The 27204-nt window shown below is 52.8% G+C and overlaps 8 protein-coding genes across 8 annotated transcripts; 3 read left to right on the top strand and 5 right to left on the bottom strand.

Moving 5' to 3' along the window:
* Positions 1–920: 920 nt before the first annotated feature.
* J4E79_003541 (uncharacterized protein) lies at positions 921–3758 on the bottom strand (the record flags this gene model as incomplete). Its single annotated transcript, XM_049352435.1, has 2 exons — positions 921–3238; positions 3290–3758. 2 exons carry the CDS (start codon positions 3756–3758, stop codon positions 921–923), a joined length of 2787 nt encoding a protein of 928 aa, XP_049212814.1.
* A 1000-nt stretch (positions 3759–4758) lies between these two features.
* Positions 4759–8130, bottom strand: CHO2 (phosphatidylethanolamine N-methyltransferase; the record flags this gene model as incomplete). The annotated part of the gene is made up of 8 exons (XM_049352434.1): positions 4759–4782; positions 4848–4938; positions 4995–5962; positions 6048–6263; positions 6328–7069; positions 7128–7199; positions 7252–7837; positions 7941–8130. The coding sequence occupies 8 exons, from the start codon at positions 8128–8130 to the stop codon at positions 4759–4761; spliced, it is 2889 nt and encodes a 962-aa protein (XP_049212813.1).
* A 734-nt stretch (positions 8131–8864) lies between these two features.
* Positions 8865–9830, bottom strand: J4E79_003539 (uncharacterized protein; the record flags this gene model as incomplete). Its single annotated transcript, XM_049352433.1, has 1 exon — positions 8865–9830. The coding sequence occupies one exon, from the start codon at positions 9828–9830 to the stop codon at positions 8865–8867; it is 966 nt and encodes a 321-aa protein (XP_049212812.1).
* A 2244-nt stretch (positions 9831–12074) lies between these two features.
* J4E79_003538 (uncharacterized protein) lies at positions 12075–15303 on the top strand (the record flags this gene model as incomplete). The annotated part of the gene is made up of 10 exons (XM_049352432.1): positions 12075–12199; positions 12257–12301; positions 12362–12463; positions 12538–12659; positions 12873–13102; positions 13160–14291; positions 14370–14709; positions 14760–15034; positions 15103–15184; positions 15237–15303. The coding sequence occupies 10 exons, from the start codon at positions 12075–12077 to the stop codon at positions 15301–15303; spliced, it is 2520 nt and encodes an 839-aa protein (XP_049212811.1).
* An 826-nt stretch (positions 15304–16129) lies between these two features.
* Positions 16130–19120, top strand: J4E79_003537 (uncharacterized protein; the record flags this gene model as incomplete). Its single annotated transcript, XM_049352431.1, has 4 exons — positions 16130–16516; positions 16576–17009; positions 17111–18162; positions 18270–19120. The coding sequence occupies 4 exons, from the start codon at positions 16130–16132 to the stop codon at positions 19118–19120; spliced, it is 2724 nt and encodes a 907-aa protein (XP_049212810.1).
* Positions 19121–20132: 1012 nt separating this feature from the next.
* On the bottom strand, positions 20133–21383 carry J4E79_003536 (uncharacterized protein; the record flags this gene model as incomplete). The annotated part of the gene is made up of 2 exons (XM_049352430.1): positions 20133–20515; positions 20717–21383. The coding sequence occupies 2 exons, from the start codon at positions 21381–21383 to the stop codon at positions 20133–20135; spliced, it is 1050 nt and encodes a 349-aa protein (XP_049212809.1).
* Positions 21384–24057: 2674 nt separating this feature from the next.
* Positions 24058–24956, top strand: J4E79_003535 (uncharacterized protein; the record flags this gene model as incomplete). The annotated part of the gene is made up of 2 exons (XM_049352429.1): positions 24058–24475; positions 24598–24956. 2 exons carry the CDS (start codon positions 24058–24060, stop codon positions 24954–24956), a joined length of 777 nt encoding a protein of 258 aa, XP_049212808.1.
* Positions 24957–25248: 292 nt separating this feature from the next.
* On the bottom strand, positions 25249–26802 carry J4E79_003534 (uncharacterized protein; the record flags this gene model as incomplete). The annotated part of the gene is made up of 3 exons (XM_049352428.1): positions 25249–26155; positions 26203–26714; positions 26773–26802. 3 exons carry the CDS (start codon positions 26800–26802, stop codon positions 25249–25251), a joined length of 1449 nt encoding a protein of 482 aa, XP_049212807.1.
* Between the last annotated feature and the right edge of the window lie 402 nt (positions 26803–27204).

Below are 27204 nucleotides of genomic sequence, written 5' to 3'. Positions count from 1 at the left end.
CGGGAATCCTGCCGCAATCGACTTGAGCATGCCCCTCGTCACGAGCCATATACCATCTAGCTACAGATCATGACGCTGACATGGTATGAGACATAGCCTCTCCGTCTTCGCTTTCGAGATTCCACACATTTTGGCACTCTCTTCCGCCTTGAAATCACTCCGCTTTTGTCTAGAAGACATGGGTCTGGGTCATATAATCAGTGGATAATAGTACACATGGAAAGATGCGAACATCTTCTATACGCGCAACGCAAACCAGGACTACGAGTGTTCTGTAACTTTTGGGTTCATTCATCGCGCTGAGCGCACGAGAAGATGCTACGGAAGTCTGGAAGTGTGTTATGAGAACTCGAAAGCACCATGGTCAGCAGATCAGGTCCTTTGGGTGAGTCAGGTCGTCCGTCACCTTCACAAGACTATTCTCGGTATGCTCCAAGGTCGCTAGCGGAAGATTCTGGTGTTCGGTCATCATGTTGAATGGTTCTTACCCTAGACAGGCGCCCATGCCAGGGTGGCGGACATATTTCGGAACAAAACGATGTGGTATCGAAAAGATGACTGTATGCCCGGGCAGCAGGAAGCTTTCTTCCTTCCAGCTGATCACATAGCGTGATGTTTTGAATTGAGAAGGTCGCAATCGTCACAGATCGTGCGTGAACAATCATCCTCGACGAGTTTGCAATTTGATGAGCGGGACAGCAAGGCTACAGATAAGCATCTTAGGACATGAGGATCGAGAGGGGGAAGACCTGACACACAACGGGCAAGGAACGGCAGTAATGAGAAATGTGAGAGATGTGAGTATAGGCAGCTAATACAGTATACACAGACCGATTGTAACGAATGCAACGCTAAATGCAAGACACCAATCCAACTCCTTTCCAACCCCACCAAGACCCATGACTCAGACAATCTACAGTCTACAATCTGCTCTCCCATCCCCTCCTTCCGTCTTCGCCCTCCCATCTCTCGGGCCAAACCTTGCCCAAAGCCTCCCAGATGTGACCCACAAACTCAATCTTGAGACCCTGGGTAACTTCCAACGGTAGATCCCTAGCATCCTTCCGGTTGCCCTCGGGTAGGAGTACTCTTTCGACGCCCGCCCTGAGCGCTCCAATCAGCTTCTCTTTGATACCACCGACAGGCAGTACCCTTCCGCGAAGAGAGATTTCACCAGTCATGGCCAGTGTAGGCGGGACAGGCTGGTTAGAGAAGAGGGAGATGAGGCCGATGGTGTGTGCAAGACCGGCACTGGGACCGTCTTTGGGAATAGCACCAGAGGGGCAATGAACGTGGATGCTACGACTCTTCATAATATCCTCGTCGTGGCTTGCACTCAGGCCGAGATCAAATGCATGAGCCTTAACCCAAGTCAAAGCTACCTCTACACTCTCCTTGAGTACGTCGCCCAGCTTGCCGGTGAGCTGGACGCGGCCTGAGCCGGGCATATCTGCAATCTCGATGAACAGAATAGAGCCTTGGCCGCCGGTGCTATATGCGACTAGCCCTGTAATGACACCTGGGCGGGAAGATTGCTCAGTGAGCTCTTCGGCGAACTTCTCGATGCCGAGCGTGGTATCGAGGTCTTCCAACGTGACGACAGGGGAGTACGCGGCGAGAGTATTTGTGTCTTTCGCCGTGGCGTATTCGACGGCTTTGGAACGACAGACGGAGCCGATCTCGCGTTCGAGATTTCGCACACCGGACTCGCGTGTGTAGGATGTAATGATCTTGTCGAGCACGTCGGTCGGGATGTTGAGGTTCTCATGGTGGAGACCATTGCTGGTGATCTGCTTCGGGATCAAATGTCTTGATGCGATGTGCCTCTTCTCGAGTGTAGTGTAACCGGAGAGCTGGATGGTCTCCATACGATCGAGGAGCGGTGGAGGAATGGTATCGAGCGAGTTTGCGGTGGCGATGAAGAGGACCTTGGAAAGGTCAATAGGAATGTTAACGTAGTGGTCTGTGAAGGTATGGTTCTGCTCTGGATCGAGCACCTCGAGCATGGCTGCACCGGGATCGCCATTGTGGTTCGACATGCCTAGCTTGTCGATTTCGTCGAGCAGGAAGACTGGGTTTGCAACGCCGACCTTCTTCAGTCCGCTGACGATAAGACCAGGCATAGCAGCGACATAGGTCCTACGGTGGCCGCGGATCTCTGCCTCATCGCGCACACCACCAAGTGAGATGCGATGGAACTTGCGACCAAGTGCGGTAGCAACTGACTTGGCCAACGAAGTCTTTCCTGTTCCTGGCGGCCCGACAAGCAGCAGGATTGGCGACTTGTCGACCATGCGCTTCTTCTCCAACAGCCGCAGCTCAGCCTCGGATGGTTCCTTTGCAACCTTGTCTTCGGGGTCTTGTTCCTTGGCCTCCTCATCTCCCTCTGGTGTATCGGCGAGAGCGCGGATCTGATCGTCGATGGTCCTGTTTGCCTGCTCCTTGAGCTTGAGCACTGCCAGATACTCAAGTAGTCTCTTCTTGATCTTCTCAAGACCATAGTGATCGCCGTCGAGCTGCTTCTTTGCCCTGACCAGTGTAGTGGCATCGAGTTGATCGACTGTCGTTTTGGTCCAGGGGATTTCGGCGAGGTTCTCGAGGTAGTTCCTGCAGACCTGGTATTCTGCTTGGGCGGGGTTCATCTTCTGCAGCCTCGATAGCTCGCGCTGAGCTACCTTGTCAGCATCTGGAGACAACTTGGCATCTTGGAGCCTCTTCTTCAGCTCGTCAATCTCGTTGGGCTCTTCTTCGCCGGCCTGTTGCTGCCCACCGCCTGGGAAGCCGCCAGGAAATCCGGCTGGGAGACCGCCACCCATCTTTCCTCTTCTTGTCAGGGCTTCCTGCTGCAGTCGTCGCAGTGTCTCCATGTCCAAGCTGCCGCCCTGCGTCTGTGTTGTCGTGACAGTCATGCGTGTGTTGCCTTGGATGCTGCCGATCTGGCGCTGGAGGATCTCGATGACCCTGTCCACTCGCTCCTTGACGTCTACAGCTGCCAGAACGCGCAGCGTCTCCTCGTGTGTACTCTCCACCACGTTGGCCATGAAGTCGGCCAGCGCGCCAGCCTCTGACAGGTCTTTCCTTGTGATGTACATCTCGAGTCTCCGCGCGACAATTGGCGAGAGCGTGACTTGTGGAGTGCGCGGCAGAATGGCGGAGAGGCGGACGAGGGCGAGCAGCTCGCGCGACAGCTGCTTGAGGAGGTTGAACTGGTTCAGGAGGTCTGCACTCGCGATGTCGACTGTGCTAGTCAGTATGCGTGTAGGACCAATTCAGACGGGGGTATACGCACTGTACTCGTCGACGGCCATAAGCTCTCCCTCAAAGTACGGCCTCTCCTGGACGACATCGACGACCTGCACCCTCTCGAGGCCCTCGACCACCAGGCTCAGATCGCCCTGCCGCCGTCCTTGAACACCGCTGACCTTGGCGATGCAAGCATAGCCATAGATGTCTTTCTTGGTCGCCTGCATGGGATCGCTCTCGAAGGCCGTCTTGTCCCCCTGATGGCCATCGTCGATCAGCAGCTGGCCGTCCGGGCCCAGCGTGTTGGACTTCAGCGGCACGCAGGCGACCGTGATAGCCGCGTCGGGCTTCGCGGTAGGGCTAATGCTGTATATCTTGGCGAGGATGGCGGCGACATCGGAGCGGTTGGTGATGGGGATCTTGAGGGTTGTGCCCGGGAGGACGGCGAGCGGCGGCGCGAGCGGGATGAGCGGGAGCACCTTGGTGCTGGTCTTGGAGGAGCCTTTTCCCATCATGAGGTGCTAACGGCGAGTTGCTGGCGGGATGGGGCGAGCGTGTGAGCGAGGAAGGCGCAAGGTCGCGTGGTGACGTGCGGACCCGCTGGGCACTGTCGCTGGTGCGGACTCCCGAATGCGAAGGATGAGAGGGTACCAAATGGACGGTGCTGAACAAAGGGACGGCGCACTAAAGTGTTTCACACAAACAAGTACACCAGTATGTCGCGCTCGCAAGCTGGATTGTCCCGTAGATAAAAGCGTCAATGCGACGGCGACATGATCGGCGCAGGAGGCGTGACAGCTTCCAGAAGATGCTCTCACGGGCCAGACCGAGGTTAAACCAGCCGGCGCGAATCACGCCCATCACGACGCCATCGCAAGCACCATCTGATAAGATGATCTCCGCATCCAGCTCGCAATCTTGCCGTCATCGCACAGCCTTGACACCTTGTCCACAAATGCATTGGGCATTAGTTCTCGAGCCATGCGCTCTCCATGCGTTTGTCGGAACAGCAAGCCCAAACCAGGCAACGAGTACGGTGCTACACACAACCACATGTGACTAAGCTCTGCATGTCGTCGCAGAGTCTCTCCCATATGACTCCTCGGGCTTTTATCATGTAGGAACCACTGGCTACGCGAAGGTATCTTGTTGCAAGGTGTAGCTCAAATCACATGACGTTGACACAGTAACGTCTACCAAGGTACTCAAAATCAATCGATTCTTTTATGCTCATGTACACCTCCTACTCTACACCATACATCGCGTGTATTCACAACTCCAACGCACCCTCCATGTACATGGGTCAACCGCCCCGAGACGCATGTCGCCGTCTGTATGCGCCACGTTTGTCTTCGCAAGACGTGCATGACACCCTACCCTTGTTCATTACCGAGACGAAGGGCCATTTTCTAGAAGCCTCCTCTATAAAGACAATGCCCAGCTTCTGCTGTTGTCTCAATGAACCAATCGCGGATGTGCCGTACAAGCTTTCCTCAACCCATGGTTGGGGTGTTCCTACCATGCGTGGCGGACGACATACTGTAAGGAGCCTGCCAACGCCGTTAGTGACCCAATCTCCCTGCTGTAGCTCGCGAATGGCTCACCAAGACTTTCTTGGCATTAAGGATCCTCCAGGCCAGATTCTTGACCGTGCCATCGGCTTGTACCACCTCAGGAGCGAACTCAATACCGAACCTGGATATCGTTAGTCACATGATCCAGACAACAACGCACCAAGGGAGAGAACTTACATTTGATGCACTGCGAAGACAACACGTCGCGCAAATTTGCCATCTCGCTCGACCAAACTGCCAAAGGTTTCTTCGGCGGTCGATGGCGCGATTTCAGGGTCGCGGTCAAAGCAGTTCTGGATAACTGAAAGCAGCGCTTCCTCCACCGCACGCTGAATCGTGCCGTTGGCGTCTGCTTCAACGTCGGTCTCATCAAACTTGGGGATTCGGATCTCGAAGGCTTGTGAGAGCGCCATGACGTGATGTCGACCACCATGGTGATACCGGAATTCGAAGACACCAGTAGTCCACCAGAGCTTGTCTCCACGGAACTCGACCTCGCCAGTGTAGCAATCAGATGACTCCTCATCCGTATTATCGGCTGGTATGAGCTTGTCCGAGACCAAAATGCCATCGTCAGCTCTCGTGGAGTCAAAGACATCAGGGTTGGTGGCTACCCATCGCCCGTTGGAACTGATGCGCGTAACTTCCCGAGACTGGTTGTCAGCAACCATGTACAGGCCAATCCAGTCTTTCTTGCTGTGGTTGATAGGTGCCTGCCAGCGAACCCTGATGGGTGCACCGTACTCAAGGATGAGTGTTTTGAAACCATTTGTACGAACAGCTGGTGTTCTTGCCAGCTCTCCTTCGCGACCACCGCTCTTTTGCTGCTCCACTATCGGCGGGGAAAGGGTGCCCTCAACCTCGAGCCTGTATTGCTTCGCATCCAGACCTACGGGCTCCGACGAACGGCCGCTGACGGGAATGCGCGATGGGTAAAATTTGAATCGGCTTGTTGTGTCCTTGATCAAGGCATCGACACGGGCAGCCACTTTGGGCCTTACATTGTCCAGAAATTCTTCGATGAATTCCATAGTAGAGTTGAGATACTCGTCGGCTGCCGACTGCCACTGGCGTACTGGGTCTGGTAGTGCTTGGCGTACGGTTTTACTGACTCCCGACATCTCACGTAGGTTTCGCCCATACAACTAAGCATACACTGTCAGTAAAGTTCTGGTCAAGCACCGTATTGTACGTCGAGAAGAATCACGACTAAAGGAAATGTTGACCCACCTTGATGACATGGGGCTTCTCGACAAACTGGAGGAACGCGAGGTTGAGGACATGGGCAGTCGTAGCAAGATAGAAGATCGCGGGGTTCCAAATAATGAGAGCTACGCCCCAGACGCCAGCCAATCCGAGAACTCGTTCAGGATTGTTCAGGAAACGATAAATACCGGAGTAAGTCAGTGACCTTGAAGGCGGATCGAAGAAGAAGTCGCCACAAAACTGCAGAGATGAAGATGCAGTGTTAGCGTGTATCCTATATGCACTTCAAACTTCCAAGACTTACCCATCCAAACTCGCCCAGAGACTCGTAGATGCTCATGGCAACCCACAGCTGAAGTACGATCATACCCGAGCCAAGGACATGTCGGAAAAGCGTGAGACCGTTGAGACCATCAGCAGGAAGACTGTACATCTTCCATGCCACGGCGAGAAACGAGGCGTGGCTCATGGTCATGCTCATGTGGTATAGAGATTTCCATTGGCGCCAGGCTTCCTCCTTCGTGTCGCCGTACTTGATGAAATGTTTGGTCCAGTTCTTCTTTTTCGACTGTCGATCTAGAATGTAGCCTAGTCCCAGCGCGTACCAGAGCCGCCACCCGAAAGCGTTGATGAAGAGAAATGTTCTTACCAACCAAGTGTTGGGTGTTAGCGTCGCCAAGCACATCATGTAGAACGAAAGCAATACTACCGTGAGATCAATAGATCGATGAAAATCCGTGTTCAGAGGCCCTACAATGTGGTGCGTTTGGGCTGGTTGGTGCTTGGTGGGATCGTAGGCGGTATCAGAGAAGGCGACATCAGACTGGCTAGTTTTGGGCCGGTCTTCGAGCTGGAGATCTCCAGAATTATGGCGCGTACGGCGGGGTGGTGGTGGATTGTACAAGCGGTTTATGTGAGGCTCCTCTACTATGGAAAGGAAGGCAAATTGGGCTGCATGGGCGATAATCGAGATTGCTAGGACTTTGTAGCTTGCCATCATGAGGGCGATACCATAGTATCCAGCATAGCCTATTGAATACATGGGACTGGTGGACCGGCGAGTTAGTGTCTTTTTCAGGCTGAAAGTAACATGGAGCCTCTTACTGCGGTGCCATCTCAAAGACGCCATCGAAGGTCAGGCTTTGATCAATGAGGTAGAAGAAATCGCCCCAATACCTGTATCGCATGTTAGACGTCTATCGTTCAGAGTCAGGGAGGGGTCCCCAACCAAGCGAAGTCCTTGACAACTCTGTGGGCGTCTAGCTTGACCCACAGGTTGAAGAGGAATAGAACAATGCCCGTGGTCCAGCGCAGAATCCACAAGAAGAAGCTTTCTTGGGGACGGTTGAAGCAGGCGAGGGCGAACAGGCAGTATGAAACAAAGTCACACATGAGTATAAGGTCTACTACACGCCTAAACACGAGCCACGTGTTGTACTCAAGCGGCGCTTCGTCGAAGTTGTAATCGTTGGGGATCTTGGTCTCTAGTTCCCGCTTGAGGAGCTTATACAGGGCGGGGTGTGGGTTCTTGCCAGATTCAGGCTTCTCGAAGACATGGCTTTGCTTCGCCCAGAGGACGAGACGGTTGTGTTTGGACTGGCCATCGAGCAACCAGCCAATACCGGCATTGTAACCGGCGCGCCAGAAGAGGAAGATGATTGCGAATATGGGTATGCGGGCGCTTTTGGGCAGTACGAAGAAGGTCAAGATCAGGGCAGCAAGCACGGCGAGGACTGCTATATCGGACAGGTTCTTTGGTTGCGAGGGCGAGAGCAGCTGCGAGACCATGTCGTGAGTCTGTGGAACGATGAAGACTAGACGTGTAGTGTTAGTATGAGTAGTTCGTGGTACAAGCAGACACGCTATGCATGCATGGTAATTGCTTTTTGCGTCGGTGCAGCACCAGCGGAGACGTACCTGTACCGTCTGGAGTTCTTCCATAGGTGCGTTTCTTGCTGTCATCTTTGTGCTTCTTGTCTTCGTGGTCGTTCAGCTCCAAAACCTTTTGCTTAGCATCGTCTGCGTTGTTGAGATGCAGCGGCTTAGCCGACGGCCGCTCGCGTAGCTGGCTATCGTCGGCGCTGGACCCATTGCTAACATCAGCCATGTTGGATGAGACGAAGCAATGGAAAAGGTGTCGAGTCTTGCAGCACCCGCCAGGTGAGGGGTTCGCCGGTTGATATTGCTGCGACGGCTGCGGCGCGAGCTTGCCGCGACGCTATGCAAGCACTGCGCAGTGGTCTGCTGTAGGAACTGCCGGGATGGCGTGGAGGCACTCGTTGGAGCCACACAGCACGGCTCTAGGTTCCGTCTTTCTAAGACACCAAGAAATCGCGCTTCTCTTCTTTGGGCCGACGGACGGGCGTAGAGTGTTGAACTCTAGCTAGCGTGCAGATGTTGAACGTGGATCTGAGGGGAGAGGTGGTTCGGTTGTCTGCAAGTCGCGCAAACACGGGTGCGCTGTGATGACGGCACAGTGTGGGGCAGCCCGCTTCACCAAATACGGCAGCGATGGGCCGAGGCCAGATGACAAGCGCAAGCAACCAAATCTTGTATTTCACATGGTAAACATCAACAACCTGTAGCTACATCCTTTTCTCCCGCCTAAACGCCCTATCTTGCATCTTCCCTGAACAGCTTTTGCTCCGATGAACCCACGTTCGCCAACCGTGCCTGCTGCCGAGTTGAAGAAAGGCGCCATCGGAAGCGATCGAACGTGACGGAAATGTGTGGATCCAATTATATATACTGCTGACCGCACCAATGAGTGTGGGACCCTGCCAATAGTATTGTGTGCCGTGGGGTGTTATGGAACCTGCCTAACATGCCAGCGTGGTCTCATCATAGGGAGCCTCTTCTGTACTTGAGCTTGCCACCCGTGACAGTTGCGTCCGAGCTGGGCTTGGCCAAACGCAAGCTACATAAGTGATCTTCTATGTTCCCAAGTGAACCCTGCCGTCGTGCTTGGCCCATGCCCGCATAACTGACAAGGCATCTGTCCAGAAGCTCCAACACCACTATACTTGACGTTGTTACTGCCATTGCCGAAGGAAGGTTGATTTCGGCTAGTCGTGTAGCTACAATCCCTTTCTGGTTCGTATACGTGGACTGAGGGTGGAATATCGGAGCCTCGGGGCTCAGCAAGAGATGGGTCCGCGTGTTGGGCGAGGCAGATTGTATAGGGTTGATCTTTCGGGTATGCTGGGCATCGAGTGGTTGTTTGTAGTCATCCGATATCGTTCCGTCGGTACTTCTGGCTTCGAGATGCTCGTCCGGGGCGACATCGAAGGTGAAAAAGGGGCTGATGCTTTCTCTCTGAAATGGCGAGAGGACCGACTCATCCGTCCAACCGTTCCAACTCGTTTCTGTAGGCGCCGATTCCAAGTCTCTTGGGTACGAGCATCCTGTCGAGATCGAGCCAAAGTCTGGTAGCGTTGAGGATATGGCTGTAGATGGCAGAGAGACGGTCTCGGCGATGTAAATGTTTGCTTTGCAAGCCTGGAGGTTGTTGAGAAAAGCCTGTTCATCCTGCTCTCGGTGCTTTATTTCTTTCTCCAATTCACGTTTGACCTGCTGGAACCGCTTCTTCTTCTTTCGTGGTAGTGAGGGATCTGTGACCAGCCGGCGTTCTGTTCGAGCTTGCTTCTTACGTAGGACCTGCAGGTAGGTAACACAGTTGGCGAGTCCATCCTCCAGGATATCCTTCTCGGACTGCAGTGTCGAAAGATCGGCATTCCAAGTTGGAAGCTCGTTCGTAGGGAAGAAGCTGTTGGTAACGGGGGTGACCCACAGCTGAGAGGGGCCCATGTTGCGGGTGGTACAGTAGTCGCTTTTTGCGGGCTTAGTGAGTAATAAATTGGGTCACAACTGATGTCCAGCACATGAAATAGGAGATGTTGTAAATGCAAGGCTTCCGCTTCGTCTGATTAAGAGACTTATTTGATCGCGGGCGAACTCAGCAGACCGCAACGTCTAGGTTCAATAGAGACTAATCACCTTTAGCGCGGGCTTGTTCCATACAATATGAACGATGTCGCGAATAACGGGAACAACAAGCGCGAGCAAGGCTCGGGAACAGCAGTGGCGTAACGCCCGACTCGAGTGTCAGCGCGGTTGGCGGCCAGACGCCCATCTCTTAGCCATCACGGAGCAATAAGACTCGTAACCAGACTGCGACAAAGCCATCTACCCGGAGACAATTGCAACCTTGGAAGGGCCACCAAGGGGTGTCGGGAGGCTTGCCGCAGCCAGGCTCTGTACTGGGCTCTTCTATCATGGGCTGCTCAAGCCGCTCAGGCCGCCCAGGCCGCTAGACCCATGAAGCACGACATTCATGCGGGGTGCGAAGGTTTGCACGATTGCTGCTTCGCCGTCTTTGTTGAAAACGTCTTCAGTCCAGGTCTGATGACCGTGTCCGACGCATTGAGACTTCGTAAGCATTTGCGTGAACTGGATTCAGTACTTGAGACGTTTCAAAAGGCGTGCGGAGATGGGCGGTGGTGATGGGATCAGGTACGGCTCTAGCGGATGCCGTTCGTTTGTTCGGCCGTGGTATTGTGATGCCCTATGCAAGGGGGAAGCTACGGTGTGCTTCTGTGCTTGGTGCGTAGCGTCATTCGAGGCGACTCAGCATCGGTGAGATGATATGACAGCTCGTATGCGCACATCAAAGGGGAGTCCCAGACGAGCTGTGTTTGCTTGAATTCTTCGGCAGCCCTCATTTTGAAAGAGACGTTGGATATTGGCAGACTGGTGAGTAAGGAGCGACGGATGCGCCCCGAGAACAAGCATTGGCACTTCTGCGCAGAACGACCCAGAGTCAGCCATCAAATGCACTGCGATCGTTTCGTGGTATGAGGGCTGAGCTGATATTGAAAGGGAGCGTGATTGACCTCAAAGCGGGACAGCGCGTAAGTGAGAGCACCTACATGCGTGTCATGTCACAGCGGGTATGCAGACGATCAAGGTTGTTGCCTGGCGTGCGGATCGTGGCTTTTCAGCACGACCTCTAGCGGACGATTCATGGATGACTGGCATTGATGGTGAATGTGCACAAAGTCAGATGATCGTTTTCTGACGCGCGGACTTTTCCGCGCGCTGCTGTTCCGCGGCGGTGTTGCACCTCGCGTCATCGTAACCTTATTATTGCCCAGCCGTGCATCGACTGAAGCCAAGGCTCGCAGCCGATCACGTGATGATCCTGCACCAGACGTCGTCACTGTTGCTGCCCACATGTTTCTGCTTGTCAATACGCTTGTACCTGACACTCTCCATGCCGTCTACGCCAATGCCAACCGCGTCCAACAAGTCGCCCGCCTTCCCAATCACGTTGCCATGCCCAGCCATGGTTGAGCGCACGGTAATGTGTCAACAAGTTCGCGACTCCACTGTGACGGCATCGCTTATGCAGCAAGGCATCGACCCCGCAGCAGGCAGTGTGGTCATCCACGAACATGTTACAGTCGGCGAGAGTTTGCGACCGAGGAACAGCCTCAGCCTACCCTGCAGCGTGTTCCTGAACGCTGTGGTTTGGCGTTGGTTTTCGAGGCCTTCTTTGCCTTTGCTCCCGGACTTCCGTCCTTTCCCTAGCCGGCACACATTGACGTCATCATTATGGTCTCGTAGCAATGCTTGATGTTCCAGCTACCATGCCTACGGATGGCATTGGTACCAGAGTAGATTGCCTCGGTGGGGTTGTTGCCGATGATGTGCTCGACTCGAACAGGCGTTTTTCTCGCACCGCCGTTGACCGTGAGAAGGAACCGTGTCTGATTTGTCGCGTGTTTGCGAGTGATATTACCACCACAGCCGCTAGCCAAACAGTACACGTTCTGACGGAGCATTGCATTCTACACTATTCCGTTTGAACAGTTACCGGCCCTCTAGTTACCGTCAGCTACCGCACGGCATAAGCGTCCGAGTACCCACATTACGTACTTTTACGCGCTGTATAAGTATCGCGCGACCCTCGGCATAAGACGCATCTAGTAGACCGGCTCTTGAGGGGCATACCGAGTGACTACAGCATTCAATACCAAACACCCCAGAGAGATGGCGACCAAAATAATCGATATACGCACGGACACTGCCGAGTCGGATATCCTCGCTGATATCAAGAAAGGCCTTCGGCCTGAGAGTGGCGGCGAAAAAAAGCTGCCTACGTTGCTGCTTTACGAGTAAGCAACGATTTAGTCAGCCCATGATGCACGCTAACCTTTTGTCTCTGCTGTTAGCCAAGAAGGCCTTCGTCTATTCGAAGAGATCACGTACCAAGAGGAGTGAGCAGCTTCACGCTTGGTTTATATGAACACCAAGCTGATGAATGTTCGCAATGTTAGGTATTACCTAACGAATGCCGAGATTGAAGTCCTCGAGACGTATGCGGAGAAAATCGCCGAACGAATCCCGACGGGGTCCATTGTCGTGGAACTGGGGAGCGGGTACGGTCCTGGCTCGCACTGCGCAAGAGATTGGAAACGAGCCCTGTGCTTCGTGAATACTAATGTGTTTGCAGCAACCTCAGAAAAGTCAACATACTCTTGCAAGCCGTCGACCGTCTTGGCAAAGACGTCGAGTACTACGCTGTCGACCTTTCCCTGCCGGAGCTGGAGAGAACATTTGGGGAAATACCTACAGGTGAGGATTCATTCTATCATGCTTAACATTGAGGGGAGTCGAGGGGTTTGTATAGTGCGACACGCTTGCATCAGTTTCCTGTGAAACTGGCTTAGACCTACATGAGCCTGCATACATGCACCTCAACGTAGTAGTGGCCCGGACACTTATCTCCTTATCATTGCGCAATACCGGCCAATGCGAACTGCCGAAACTCGCTAATCAAGCACGCAGAAGGGTACAAGCACGTCAAATGCTTTGGCCTCTATGGCACCTATGATGATGCCCTTGAGTGGCTGAAGACTCCCGAAATCGAAGCGAAACCGAAAACTATCCTTTGGCTGGGCTCAAGCTTGGGCAATTTCAAGCGCCATGAAGTACCGCCATTCCTTGCTGGATTTGGTGCGGTTCTCCAGACTGGCGATACCATGCTTATCGGTATCGATTCATGCAAGGATCCCGAGGTAAATCTATTGTCCCCACAGGCATGCAAACACCCACTGATCAGATTCCTATACTAGCGTGTTTACCATGCATACAACGATCGCGGCGGTGTAACACACAAGTTCATTCTCAACGGGCTGAAGCACGCAAACGCACTCATGGGCGAGGAAGCTTTCGACATCCAGGACTGGGAAGCCATTGGAGAGTACGACGAACAGGCTGGAAGACATCACGCTTTTGTCGCACCACGCAAAGACACTGTCGTCGACGGTGTTCATATCAAGCAGGGCGAGAGAGTTCGTATCGAAGAATCCTACAAGTACAGTCGCGAGGAAGCAAAGGAGCTCTGGGAATTGGCCAAACTCGCAGAGAACGTTGTGTGGGCAAACTCGAAGGGCGACTACGGCCTGCATTTCGTCTCGAAGCCTGCAATGTTCTTCCCTACCAAGCCTGAGGAGTACGCAGCGAACCCGGTGCCATCTTTGACCGAGTGGCGTGAGCTTTGGACGGCCTGGGACGCGGTCACGAAGGACATGATACCCGAAGAAGAGCTACTATCTAAGCCGATCAAGCTTCGCAACGAGTGCATCTTCTACCTTGGCCACATCCCTACATTCTTGGACATCCACATCGCCCGTGCCACCGATGGCAAGCCGTCAGACCCCGCCTACTTCTGGAAGATCTTTGAACGTGGTGTTGACCCTGATGTTGAAGACCCAACTCAATGTCATGCTCACTCCGAGGTTCCCGAAGCGTGGCCCCCGCTGGAGACAATCCTGAAGTTTCAAGAGACTGTGCGACAAAAGGTTGAGGCGCTGTACACTTCGGGAGAAGCAGAGTCGAACGGTCGCGTGTCGCGAGCACTGTGGATTGGCTTTGAACATGAAGCCATGCACCTGGAGACATTGCTCTACATGCTGATTCAGAGTGACAAGGTCTTGCCACCTCCAGGAACCAAACTCCCAGACTTTTCGGCGTTTGCTGCGCAATCTGAGACCCTAGCAACCGCTAACGAGTGGTTCACAATCCCCGAAGCGGACATCGACATCGGTCTCAAAGACCCAGAGAAAGACTTTGAGACCAAGCGTTACTTTGGCTGGGATAACGAGAGACCTCACCGCTCAGCACATGTCAAGTCCTTCCGCGCAAAGGCTCGGCCAATCACAAATGGGGAGTATGCCACATATCTGTCCAAGACAGGAAAGACAGGTATGTAATCTTTGCAGCGGGAGTTGTCGCGTGTATTGATCAAAAGTCTGAGCTCGTCTGCTAACTTGTCGAATCCAGCCATACCTGCGTCGTGGTGCGAACAGCCATACTCAAACGCCAAGGATCTGAGCACTGGCAAGAGAGACAGCGTGGTAAACGGCCACCATGAAGGTGTTAATGCCTCACCTCAGAGCATCACCGAAGGGAAATTTGTACGCACCGTCTACGGCACTGTTCCCTTGAAATTTGTCATGGGATGGCCGGTAGTCGCCTCCTACGACGAATTAGCTGGTTGTGCGCATTGGATGGGCGGTCGCATCCCTACCATGGAAGAAGCACGAAGCATCTACAGCTATGTCGACAGCATGAAGCCGGAATTTGAGAGCTCGCTTGGAAACAGAATTCCAGCCGTGAACGGGTATGATGCCTGTCATTCATCGTCGTAGACTCTTGACTAACAGTCTGCAGCCATTTGATCAACGAAGGCGTTTTTGAGACACCACCATCCCGAGCTTTGTCAAACGGCGCCTCTGGCGCAGTATCTAGTCTCAACCCACGCAATCTTTTCGTTGACCTTGAGGGAACGAATGTGGGCTTCAAACACTGGCATCCAGTCTCAGTGGTCGAGAAGGGCAACAAGCTCTGCGGCCAATCTGACCTGGGTGGTGTTTGGGAGTGGACTAGCACTGTGCTGGAGAAGCATGACGGCTTCGAGCCGATGGAGTTGTATCCAGGCTATACAGGTATGATGCGATGCGACGGGCTTCTGCTCCTCAACACATCATGAGATGATATCGCTGACAGTAGGCAGCCGATTTCTTCGACGGTAAACACAACGTCACGCTGGGTGGATCGTGGGCGACGCATCCGCGCATCGCTGGGCGTAAGACCTTGTAAGTGAACAACAGTGGCTGCAGATGAGACCACATGATTAACGTGTCGAAGTGTCAACTGGTACCAACGCAACTATCCCTATGTCTGGGCAGGTGCGCGCATTGTGTCGGATGTTTAAAAGTGGTACTTGATTCGTGGTCTTCGCGTTTGTATGGTGTCAAAATCCTGTCTAATCCTGGCCGTTATGATGCAACAACGCGAAACCTCGCGGATGGTCGGTTCACTGCATTCTTCACCGCAACGACGACGAGTCGTTTCCTTACAACGACCCGGAGGCACTCTTTTTGATCGAACACAATTGATATTTGCGCAAGTCTCGTTGGTTGCTGTCTCTACAGAAATCTTTCATTGTTGTGTTGTCGCAGTCACTCGCTCTTTCCGCACAATTACGTAGCCAGCCTCGGAGCAACCCTGGATGCGCTGTTACACCAGTCAACAGCCATTGCACCTCGCCCCGCTACGTTGCCACGCACAATCTCAAACAATTGCGCGTCTTCTCTACTGCACTCCGTGTCCAAGCAGAATTATCCTCTCAATCGCGCGTGCATTTCTCGCTCACACTCTCAAAGCATCCAATCCTAGCGGCTCTGCCTCCCCGCCATCAGCCTATCCAGGTCGCGATCGATCTCGAAAGCGCAAACAAAATTAACATGGTCAACAGTCTTCTTTTCAAGTGGGAGGATTCGGAGGCGCTCAAGTGAGTTGCTGAGCCCGGTGTTTGTTTGTTTGGGCCACCGGAACGCAGTCCGGAGGCAACCACCCAAAGCAGACGGTCGCTAATGATAATCCAATAGACACCACTGCGGCTTTTGCGAGCGTCCGTTGAGCCACCCCGGCGCGAGGGCGTCTTGTTTCGGCAAGCACAGCGAGCCATGCGTGCGCTTCCACCAGGTTAGTTGCATGGGATATACCCAAGGCGAACGATGCACTAACCTCTCCAGGCCATGTTCATGCGACTTCGCGGTCATACTTGCAAGTACTGCATGGGCATTGATGAGCAACACTACAAGCGTCATCACGACATTGCCGAGCGCTTACGAGCCGTCTATGAGAGTTGTGGCGAGATCGACTGGAACATCGTGCCGGACGAATCTGAGCTAGAAGAACGTGGAACAGCGAGAGATCTCGGCGATGAGGACACTCCATCCTCAAAGCGTGAGCGGAAGGATGCAAAGCGTCTGGCAAGAGCGGCTAGTAGATCTAGAGTCATTACGCAGGAGGAGATTAGATACATCGACTCCGTTGTACATTCAGCTGAGGGCATAACGAGCAACGACGCGGACGGGCCGCGGAATCCGGAAGAGATCGAGGAGATTGAGCGACAGCTTCGTGTAGGTGCCGAGTCTGTTGTTTTGGTATCTACTCTGTCAAATTACTGACTACTTCACAGTACCACGCCCATGTATACAGCACGCAAGTCGGCCGCAAGGGAATCAGAAAGCTCGCCGAGGCGCCTGTCGAGTCTTTAAACGTTGACTTCGAAGCCGAAATGGACCGCATCTTGGAAACCTTCCGTATCAACGAGCTACTCAGGCGTAACACCAGAACGAAGGGTCTACAAGGCAAAGAACTCAAGATGTTCCAAGGCCTCGTCGAAACCTTCAAGCACGCCGTCCTGGAGGACATCGTTCTGGTCAAGAAAGACACTGCCGAAGTGCGAATGCGACGAGCAGGCTATCTCCGATACACTAGTAAGACCGCGTACGGTATTGTAGAAGAGAGGTATACTGGAAAGGACTGGAAAACTGGAGAGAAGTTCGCGTCTAGTCTGAGTGATTTCAGTGGCGGTATCACCCCCACGGATGAGACTGCTCCACTGGTCAGGTTCGTTGCCCTTGCCCTCATTTAGTCCCGCAACATTGCGACAAGACGCTGGCCAACTTCGTTGCGCAATTCATTTATTTTCAAAACTGACAGGAATCCAGTGATCAGGACGATGACCAGTCGCCGCCGCGGTCTAGTACCCTTGACATCTCCGACCGAAGGCATCTTCAGAGCAACCACAAGCGCGTGAGCGGCGACGATGGACTCTACCATGCAGATATTGAGCCCTATCATACTCCGCTATTACCTTTGCCACCCGCCCCAACCTTGAACAGACAGTCGGCTGCGGTTCTGGTGATCAACGTCAAGGCTTCAGAGCGGGGGCCGACTACAGTGCCTGGCCGGATCAAGAAGTCACAACAAGCTCCTGATGGATGGCAAGTCGTCACGAATGGAGTGACGCCAACAAAATCGGTAGCAAAGACGCGCGCTTGGGGTAACATTCCAAGTAAGCCTCCGGCTCGTGCTCCTCGGCCTGGACCGACTCCATGGCTTTCCGATTCGCGCGACTTCCCAAACCTCTCAGCCTCGCGGAGCTCTTCAGATGAGCCTTATAGCTCAGCTCCAGCAGTAAAGCCTCCAAAGGCTTGGGGTATGTCAGCACCCGAGAGTTTTACGACCGAGACGGAAGACTCTGTCAACGGCCATCCCGCAATCTCGCAGAAGAAGAAGGCTAAGAAGGCACGAGAGGCGAAGCGCAAGGCAAAGAAGCAGTCTATACCGGAGGCAGCTATCAGTCTTCCTGATCTCCGAAACGAAGCCACTGAAGACGTCTACGACGTGGGTGACGTCTTAGCACAATCTGCTTCCATGCTACCTGAGACTATACTCTACAACAAGGACCGCGATAGTTCTCAAGATGTGCTATCGTACACGGAGAGCGCCAATGATCACGATGCTTCCACTGAGGTAGTATCAGAGCCAATCTCCACGGACGCGACATTCGCTAAGGGAGTGTCTCCAGTACCTCTGCCTGAACCTCTACTACCTATCACAAAACACGGCAAGCACATGCACTGGATTAGATTTGCCCGCAAATTTATTAGCGATCAACTCACAAATCCGTTCCCGCCGTCATGGGATGGTTGTTCACACAGCACATCATGTTCGTTTGAGAACAATGACATTCTTGATTGTCCCTTCCATGAGCCTCGTAAGTGCATCGCAACTGGCACTTAGCAGCAGATACTGACTCTGACGTAGATTGTCCCTGTGTTGATCCTCTGGGAGATCAATGCTACCTGGTGATGCCATGCCTAGAATTATTTAGCACCGGGCCTTTCAACCGCCTCCGTGGAGAGAAACTACTATCACTGTACGAGAAGGATCATCGGACCAAGGGCCGCTTGATGCTAGTAGACGATGACCTGATCAGCTATCTCATGGAAGACCCTACTATTCGAGCGCGCAATCGCAACCCAGATGGCGCACCTGATCGTCTGCAGAAGGAGTACGACGACGTTAAGAATGGCTTCAATCCTGGCGCACTAATGGCTCAAGAGCTTCGATTCGAGCGACTTTACGCAAAGAACGGATTCAACAAGCAGGAGCTCACTCAGGTCATGTTACAGGATATCCAGCACAACGAACTCGAGCGTCCAGGTACGGAGCGCATTTGCTACTGTCGTGCTACTGCACCAAAGGGCGGATTACTCGCGAAGGACACTGTCGTTTGCTCACATCGCGACTGTACTACTACGTACTTTCACAAGTCATGTGTAAAGAAGCTCGGTGTGGAGAAGGTGTCGCGCTGGTACTGCACATCATGTGAACAGCAGATGAAGATACTCGCATGTCAGACGCTACGTGGACTAGGCTATGCTGATATCCCCACAGAGCATCTTTGCAGCTCTTCATATGGGCTGAAGGCGGAAGATTTCGAAGGAATGCTTGACGAGAAGTTTAGGCAGATGATGAGCTCACCCGACATGGACTACCTGACACTGCTACCTCCCGATATTAGGGAGAAGGTTAAAGAACTTGGTGGGCTGCCTTCCATGCCTGCACAGTTACAGAAGCAACTGAAAGAGAAGGTCAGGGCGCTTGGCATCAAGTTAGCGGGAGCCGACGTTGACTTCCCGATATCTGATGAGATGCGACGCGTGCTTTGAGGCTCGTACCATACGAGTGGCTGTTTTGGCGTACAGTCGGTACATCTGACGTAAAGTTCGCGCTTCCAATGAGAGATGAGGGATGAGTAATGTGAAATAGGAGATGGCATGTTTGGAACCAATGTATGGGCATATGGAAAAGTCAAACCAAGGTACCATCATCATGGCTCCCATAGTTTGAAAGAAAAAGAAGCCACAGGCTCTGACTCTTTAATCTGCTATAAGTCGTCTGCTCTTTCTCTCAATTCTAATTCTCTCATCTCAGCATCCCTTCTTCCTCTGCTACACTCTACTTAATCTCAGCCCTCCACGCTACCGGTTATCTCCAGCCTTGATCAAAGCGACAGCCATATCAGCTTTCAACTACTACTGAACACCTTCAAATTCCAAAATCCAAAGATCAAGCGCACATTACGCAGACATGTCATCTCCAACCGACTCCGCACACAGCCGTGTCCACGCTTCTACATACCCACTCACACGCTGTCACGCAAGAGCGCCTTCGTTTCCAAGACCAGAGACACAATACAACACAACTGAAGAGGAGACCGAAGACGCTGAAGTCACCTCTTCCCTAGCTCTCCGTGCAATCGACAGTCTCGTCGTCGAGAGACGAAAGAGAACGAGGATTGGATTTTGTTCTCGTCAGAGCGATCTAGAAAACGTGTGCAATGAGGCGTTCCCGGAAGAGGGCGAAGAAGAGGTGGATATCGAAGGCCTGGGTGGTCTTGCCTTGCGCACCGTCAATAGCATAGAGCTAATTCGTCAGGAAAGCGATAAGCTAAAGATGGGTAGTGCGAAAAGCAGGATGAGCAAGAGGGAGAGGGTCAGGAGTTGGTTCTTTGGGGTGTGGTATCGCGCATAAAGATTGAACGTTCCATGGTAACAAAAGGTCTTGATTGATAAGCGAGTTATTGATTGGAGCTACATAATAATGACGCATCGGCATGTGCGAACGTGAACAAATAGTCTACCAATCAAACCAAAGGCATTCGCAACACGCGCTTTGCTCCTAGTAGTACTTGCTGCCGTATGCCAAAAGCGAAAACCATTTGGATTGCTTTCCCTTCCTCTCCCTGATGAGCTTGTAGCGCCGTTCTCCGCTATCCGCTACTGCTCGTACAGTCCGATTTGAGCGTCCACTACTACCACCCTGAGCATGTGCAGTCGTACTGTGTTTGTCGCCATAGTGAGTGTGGTTCCCGTTTCCATGAGCGTTATCGTTGTGCTGCGTGATTTGGATGATGTAGGGTAATGTGGTGTCATGATGATGATTGGCCGGGGAAGGTAGCGATCGTGGGCCGCCTGGGTCTTGACCTGTCAGTCGGATCACGTTAACACCAGCGCCAGTGGGAAGATTGCGATCATCGAAATTGATGGCCTGCGATGTGTACCCTGGATCTGGATCACTGGGGTCTCCAGGCTGTGTGCATACCAGTGGACCTGAGCCGTGGTCGAATCGATTGGAAAGCGGGCTGCGTGGCCGCGGGTACATGAATTTCGGAGATCTAGGGTGTTGTGGAGGCACATTCCACATGTCGTCCCTGGTAATTGAGCGTGACGACCCGGAGGGTGACCAAAACCCATCAGCCATACCTGTGTCGTTACAGTCTTGCTCAAGGGGTCGATATTTTGGTGGCTGTTGAGGATTGATACGGAACATTTGTGGTTGATGTTTAATGGGATCCTGACCGAAGGATCGTGCTTTCTCCAATATTTCGTTTCGGATAGCAGGGTCGAGATGTTCGCGGGTGAGATTTTGTTCCAGTTCGCTGATGAACGGTGCCGTTTTGCCGACGAAGCATATAAGGAACTTTTCGGCATGACTATTCGCCCCGACCTGTTCTCGAAGATGCAGGAAAGCTTTGACGAGAGACCCATCGGCAGTGTTCTGCCAATGCGAGTCTGTTCCGCTCCCGTTAATGATTCTGGCGTGAATATCGGTCATAACCGATATGAGCTCATTCTGCAAGATAGGAAGACCAAGTCGCGCCGCGAGCGCCCACGTTTGAGCGAAGAGGAGCAAAGGCGCACTACTGTCGACGTGACTCGCGAAGACCGATGGGAGATGGTCGCCATCCAGATAATTCGTCACGACCTGAAAAGGCTTCACTTGCACGTTTGGTAGTATGATACCCGAGGGCATTGCGTTGATTACCGGACAGTTTCTGAGTACGCGATCATTGAGCTCGATCGGAACAAGGTGCCCGTTGTCGGATTTGACCGTAATAGTGACACCGTCATTCGGTATCTTGAAAGGCATGTTTTAGTGTCGGATGATCGTGTGAGTCTCTGATGGTTGCGATGTCTTTTTCGAGAAGACAATGGGCTTGTGAGATTCCTGCTCTTATAAGCTATCGGCCACAGTATCATCGGTTTGTACCACGTGAAAGAAATACGTCGTCTGATGTTTCCGGTGTAAATACGACTGCGCATCCATTGGACAGATGTGGAGTTTGATAATGTTTGTGTTCTTTGTCCTAATGCATGTACTGAGAGGAGTGTCCATCGTGGATGTGGCTTGTTAGGACTTTCGACGACGTTGTACTTTGTCTGAAAGTTTGCAGCTTTCCAACTGGTCGTTTGATTTGTCCTTCATGATTTTCAATCCCCCAGCGATCTAGGACTGTAGGCGGCGTTTCCAGTGGCGCACTAGCGGTTTCCAAAGGTTTGTTTTGCCATCAAAGTATGAATATGCTATGCCAAGCATCCCGCCGGCGAAGTGAGCCTAATGATGTTAGTAAGTCCCGTGGAGTCATGCGCGTTGAACTTACTGCGTGGCCAAAGTTCACGAAGCTGTAACCGCGAATGATGCCAACGAGATCGAAAAGAAGGATCGCAGGCAGTACATATTGCGCATCGAAGTGTACTGGAATGAACAATATCCCTATTCCAGCGTTCGGGTATTGCATGCAGAACACCCCTAATATTCCAAAAAGTGCTCCTGATGCACCTCCGGACTTGATGAAGATCTCGGGGATGGGCCGTCGATGGAAAGGTATGCGGGTACTCCATGTCTGCCAGTGTTGAGCAAAGCCCGACAGCACACCTGCCGAGAGGAAGAACGACAACGTATGATACGGGCTACCCTCGAACAGTCGCGAGTATCCGACTGGTGCCATGAAGTTGTTCAAGAAATACATGTTGACGAAAAAATGCAAAGCTCCAGCATGTACAAACATGGATGTGAATTGAGTGTAGTTGACGTTGCGAGCAGGTGTATGCCATAGTGCATCCCAGGCTTTAGGCACGAGAAAGCTGCTGAGATGAACGCCGCTATTGGCCCCGATAAGTCCGTACGTGACTCGCGAAACGGGATCGAGACCGGTCCACGCTCCAGTTATGACTTCAGTTGGGGTCGGAGGTCCGCGTTGTGTTGTGTTCCATTGCGGTGCCTGAAACCACCCTCCACTAGATGTCGGCTTTGTTTTGAGCTCCCTCTTGGCCTCTAGATAGGCGAGACCGTAGAATATGCCGCAGGATACCGACAGAGCCCATAGTGCGGGGCGCAGGTATCTAACCCTCCTAGGACTTTCAGGTGTTGCGTTTTCGGTAGTATGATCGATGGGCGGTGATACGTCTACCAAGACAGATGGTTGCTCGTGTGTAGGCTTTTGGGCATCATTCCTTTGCTGGTCACGAAGTACGCGATTTTTGGAAAGGTGGCGGAGTTGTGATACAGCAGGACGGAAGGTAGAAACCGCCGGCAACCGAGACGCGTAGCACGCGGGCCGCAATGATGACCCGGCAATCTTGGATGCAAACATGAGGCGCGAGTAACTGTTGCGCGTGGTTGAGATGTAGGGGCGATGACGCGAGGTTTGCATTTGGCATCGGGCCGACTAGCGTATGGTCCGTGCAAATCTGTCTCCTGGATCCCCGGCGTGCCGGTTCCCTCTGCCCTCTTCTACACCTGGCATCAGCCTCCATCACCACTGGAACTTTGCAAATCAAGAGTGCACTCCTTCGCACAACAATCACATCTGCGTATCCGTAGCAGCGCCTTATCTACCAACGCAAATGGACCGTGCATTCTGAGGAGCTTCCAAATTGGGATCCAGCAGTCGTTGTTGGTAACTTCGAGCTGCTCATAGGTCACGCAGCAGTATTTTACTGTGGCTCCCACAACACCATGCGCGCTGTGCAATGACTCTTCGCGAATGTTCGTTCGATCGACCAACCCAGGTGCTAGCATTACGCAGCGGATGAAGTTTGCGGTGCTACTCACGCAAGGTGTTTGAATCCATCCTCGGCGTTCGCAACATCCGCAGGGCACCCGTATTATATGGCTTCTATGAGTACGGAGACTGTGCGGCTTCATTTACACCATGTTGAGTTATACTTGAAGAGACGTGTTCAACACTTGTGAGCTTCTCCCGACGCCCAACGTCAGACACAGCTTGAGAGAAAGCAAAATGTGTAGATAATTTAACGAAGCATGTACCTTGGTTCGTTCACCACTGAACCAGAGGAACCACGAATCCTGAACCTCCCAAGTCGTATTGACAGCCCTGCCCATGGGATCTCATATACAGGTCATGTGTATTAATGCTGCACCACTTTCTCATTCACTTCTCCAGCTTCCAACAAACATTAGAGATTGGTGGCACGATCTACCCGCCTCAATATTCAACTCTATCCCACGCTTTCAACCCGAACAGAAAACCCCTGATTGTATCTCGACAATGCTCACTTCACTTCAGGCGACACTAGGTGATCAGTCTTACTCTAACGGACGGTCCTATACAAGCTCCTCAAGTGCAGATATAGCCACTGTCTATACTTCTCCAGCGAAGGTGCGCACTGAAGTCCCGAACACCAACGACATCGAAGTTCGAGTGGGTAAACCACCCTATGCGCGCTTTATCCATATCCCTGGCTCGGCCCTGAAGGCATGCCCAGTACTGCGCGCGCGTCTCGTACAGGGATGCAGGATTATGAATACCGACGCCGATGTCTTTGAGATCATATTGGACTACTTGGGCAGCAGCAGTCTGATACGGCGACTGCGACCAAGCGCAAAAAACCCACTAAAGCAGCTCACAGGTAGCTGTGACACGATGCTTAAGCTGGCCAAGGCGTGGTGCCTCGCAGATATGATCGACGATGTACGATTACAAAACAAGCTTGTAGATACTTATCGCGCATTCTACCTTGAGCTACTGGACGCTCAAGCCCAAATACCCCTAGAACACGAACCCTTCCTATACTTGGAGAACCACATTGGCACCCACACGAAAATCGAAAAGTTCATGATAGACTTCTTCGCCGGACTCACTCGGGATACGGGCGACTTCAGCGCTGAGGAACTCCTCCCATTTCGACATGACGTTGCGCAGTCTCTAAAGCTGCGACGTGCGCAATTGGTGGTACTGAGACTTTCTGACGATATGATTGCTACCGGCAATACATGCTTCAATGTCAGTAAATTGGACACGACAAAGCATGCCGCCCTACATGTCACAATGCCAATTAAGGTTTCCTCAAGCACGGATGTCAACTCTTCATCATCGAAGCGCGGTTGCTCAACGTCTACATCGTCATCCTCGGTATCTCCTCCTGTAACTCCAAGGGCTCCTATCTCCATCAAATCGCTCATTTGTGGCCGCGGAAATCGGATGCGCGTGCCACTTTCAGGGACCACGAGCTTGACCGGACAGTCCAAAGTTGTGATGTCTCGCACGCTGAAATGTGCGTTACAGCCAAATTTCGGCGCGGCTCGTGGATTCTCTCATACACGTTCGGTGTCTCTGATGACTTCACCTTCGAGTGGGGCGCCCTTCGTCGGATACCGACCTGTCGCCGGACGTCGAGAGACCGTCTTTGGGTCAGATGATGATTCATCAGACGAAGATACAGATTACGATCTGTTCCCTCCAAGACTAGCACATTAGTGAGTTGTTCGGGACTAGTATAACGACAGATGCATAGTTGAGACTAGGGAATGAACGACGATTAATATATCTATGAGTGATAAATCTATGGATTTGATAAAGTCTCCGTCTACACCGTGTGATGATCGCCAGTTGAAGAGCCTTCGTTGTGGAATTCTTATGCAATCTTAACAGCCAACTGCAGCGCTGCCCGCGCTGCGCCAACACCTAGTACTAGGCGCTCACCACTAACTCTTACGATTGCTTTCCGACCGCTGCCGCAGGAACAGATGTAGGCACATTCTGGCTGCTTGAGCTGCTGACATTCGCCTCGTAGTGGTTCTGGTCCATTATACTCCAGTCGCCAATCTGCTCACCACCAAACTGGTCGTAGTCCAGACCCATCATCTCAGCCTCAGAGGTGACACGAAGATGCATGCCAGGAATGAACTTCAGGATGTACAGAAGAATGCAGGAGACGACGAAAGAGTAGGAGGCGATGGCAACGATCTCGGCCAATTGGCGGCCGATCTGAACGCCCACACCGTCCATGCCACCGAGGCCGTCGTAGGGACCCATGCCGTCAAGGTCATAGATCCAGGCTTGGCCGAAGATGCCGGTGAGGAATGAACCAACCATGCCACCGATTCCGTGGAGCTTGAAGACATCCATGCCCTCGTCGATCTTAATCCACTTGTCGACGTTCTGGCAAAGAGAACAGACGGCCGCAGTGAGAAAGCCGATCAGGGCAGCAATCCACACAGAAACATAACCTGCAGCGGGAGTGATACCAACAAGACCAGCGATGGCTCCAGAGCAAGCACCGACGACGGAAAAGTGACCCTTGGTACGGACGTACTCAACCGATACCCAACCAAGCACGCCAAAACTGGCGGCGGTGTTGGTGTTGAACGCCGCCAGCATAGAGCGGACTGTGCCATTGAGAGCACTACCTCCGTTGAAGCCGAACCACCCAAACCAGATGAAGACAGTGCCTATGAAGACAAGTGTGGGGTTGTGAGCCTTTCCGTGGATCTTGTCACCCTTGTGTAGACGCTTGCCGAGGACGAAAGCGTATGCGAGGGCGGACCAGCCGGAGGCGATGTGAACGGGACCTCCACCGGCGAAGTCAAGTGAAGGAAGGTTGAATAGCCAACCGTTTCTATAATCCAATTAGTTCGGTTCGATAAACATAATCGCGAGACTTACGCGTTCCATGTCCAGCATGCGATGGGGCAGTACACGATAGTCGCCCAGCAGAAGGCAAAAACCATTGAAGGTAGGATGCGACCGCGTTCAAATGATCCACCGACGACGAGCTGCACAGTGCATGCACAGAAGAGCATCTGATACAGGCAAAAGACGATCTCGGGCAAGAACGATGAGCCTGGAGATGGCGCAGACATGACGTTCTTGAGGCCAAAGTTATCCATGTTGCCAATAAACGGACTGGCAGTGCGAGAATACGCGAGCGTGTAGCCCCAGAACATCCATTGGAAGGTAACAACTCCCATGACTGCAAAAGACTGGAACAACATGGACAGGGCAGACTTGCGACGAGAAAGACCAGAGTAGAGGAAGCCGATTCCAGGTATGATGAGGAACACAAGGAAGGCCATAATCATGAGATAGATGTAGTGGAACTCCAGGCCTGTGTACTGAAGGTTGATATTCTCGACATCTGGGTTGCCGCCATTAGGCTTCGCCGGATCGAACTCGGGCTACACGATTGTTATTCATGCTGCATGGCAGGCTGCCGTACTAGCTGGGGATACTTACGGTGGGTGGTGGCTCCATGATTGAAGACATGTCGGTATATCGACCAGGACTGGGACCTCTGGGGTATTCTGGAAAGGAAAGACGGGATGGGCAGGGGCTCTCCAGGCTGATATATCTTCCCACCCGTTCTTTCACGCCATTCCGCCAATTTCAAGGGACCGAGATTGATGCGCCGTTGAGCCCCTGCTCGCCTTTGACGCCCACACATGCGAAGCTGCTGTGCCCCCAACGTCGAACATGGCCCGTCTTGGCAGCGATAAGCAGGGCGTTCCCAATCCCATAGTGATGGAGCCGAGCTTACAATGTGGAGCTTCTGGCTTGGGTGGCTGTATTTGGCCTGAGATTCGGTGCCGCGAAGGAATGCGAAGAAATCAAGCGCGCCGGACTGGATGTCTCAAAGGGCCAAGGACCCGTAAGCCACGGTCGCGCTTG

Source organism: Alternaria viburni (assembly GCF_023758015.1).
Source record: "Alternaria viburni strain BMP 2772 chromosome Unknown scaffold_6, whole genome shotgun sequence".
In the NCBI taxonomy this organism is placed as follows: Eukaryota; Fungi; Ascomycota; class Dothideomycetes; order Pleosporales; family Pleosporaceae; genus Alternaria; species Alternaria viburni.
This window is presented reverse-complemented; position numbering and strand designations above follow the sequence as displayed.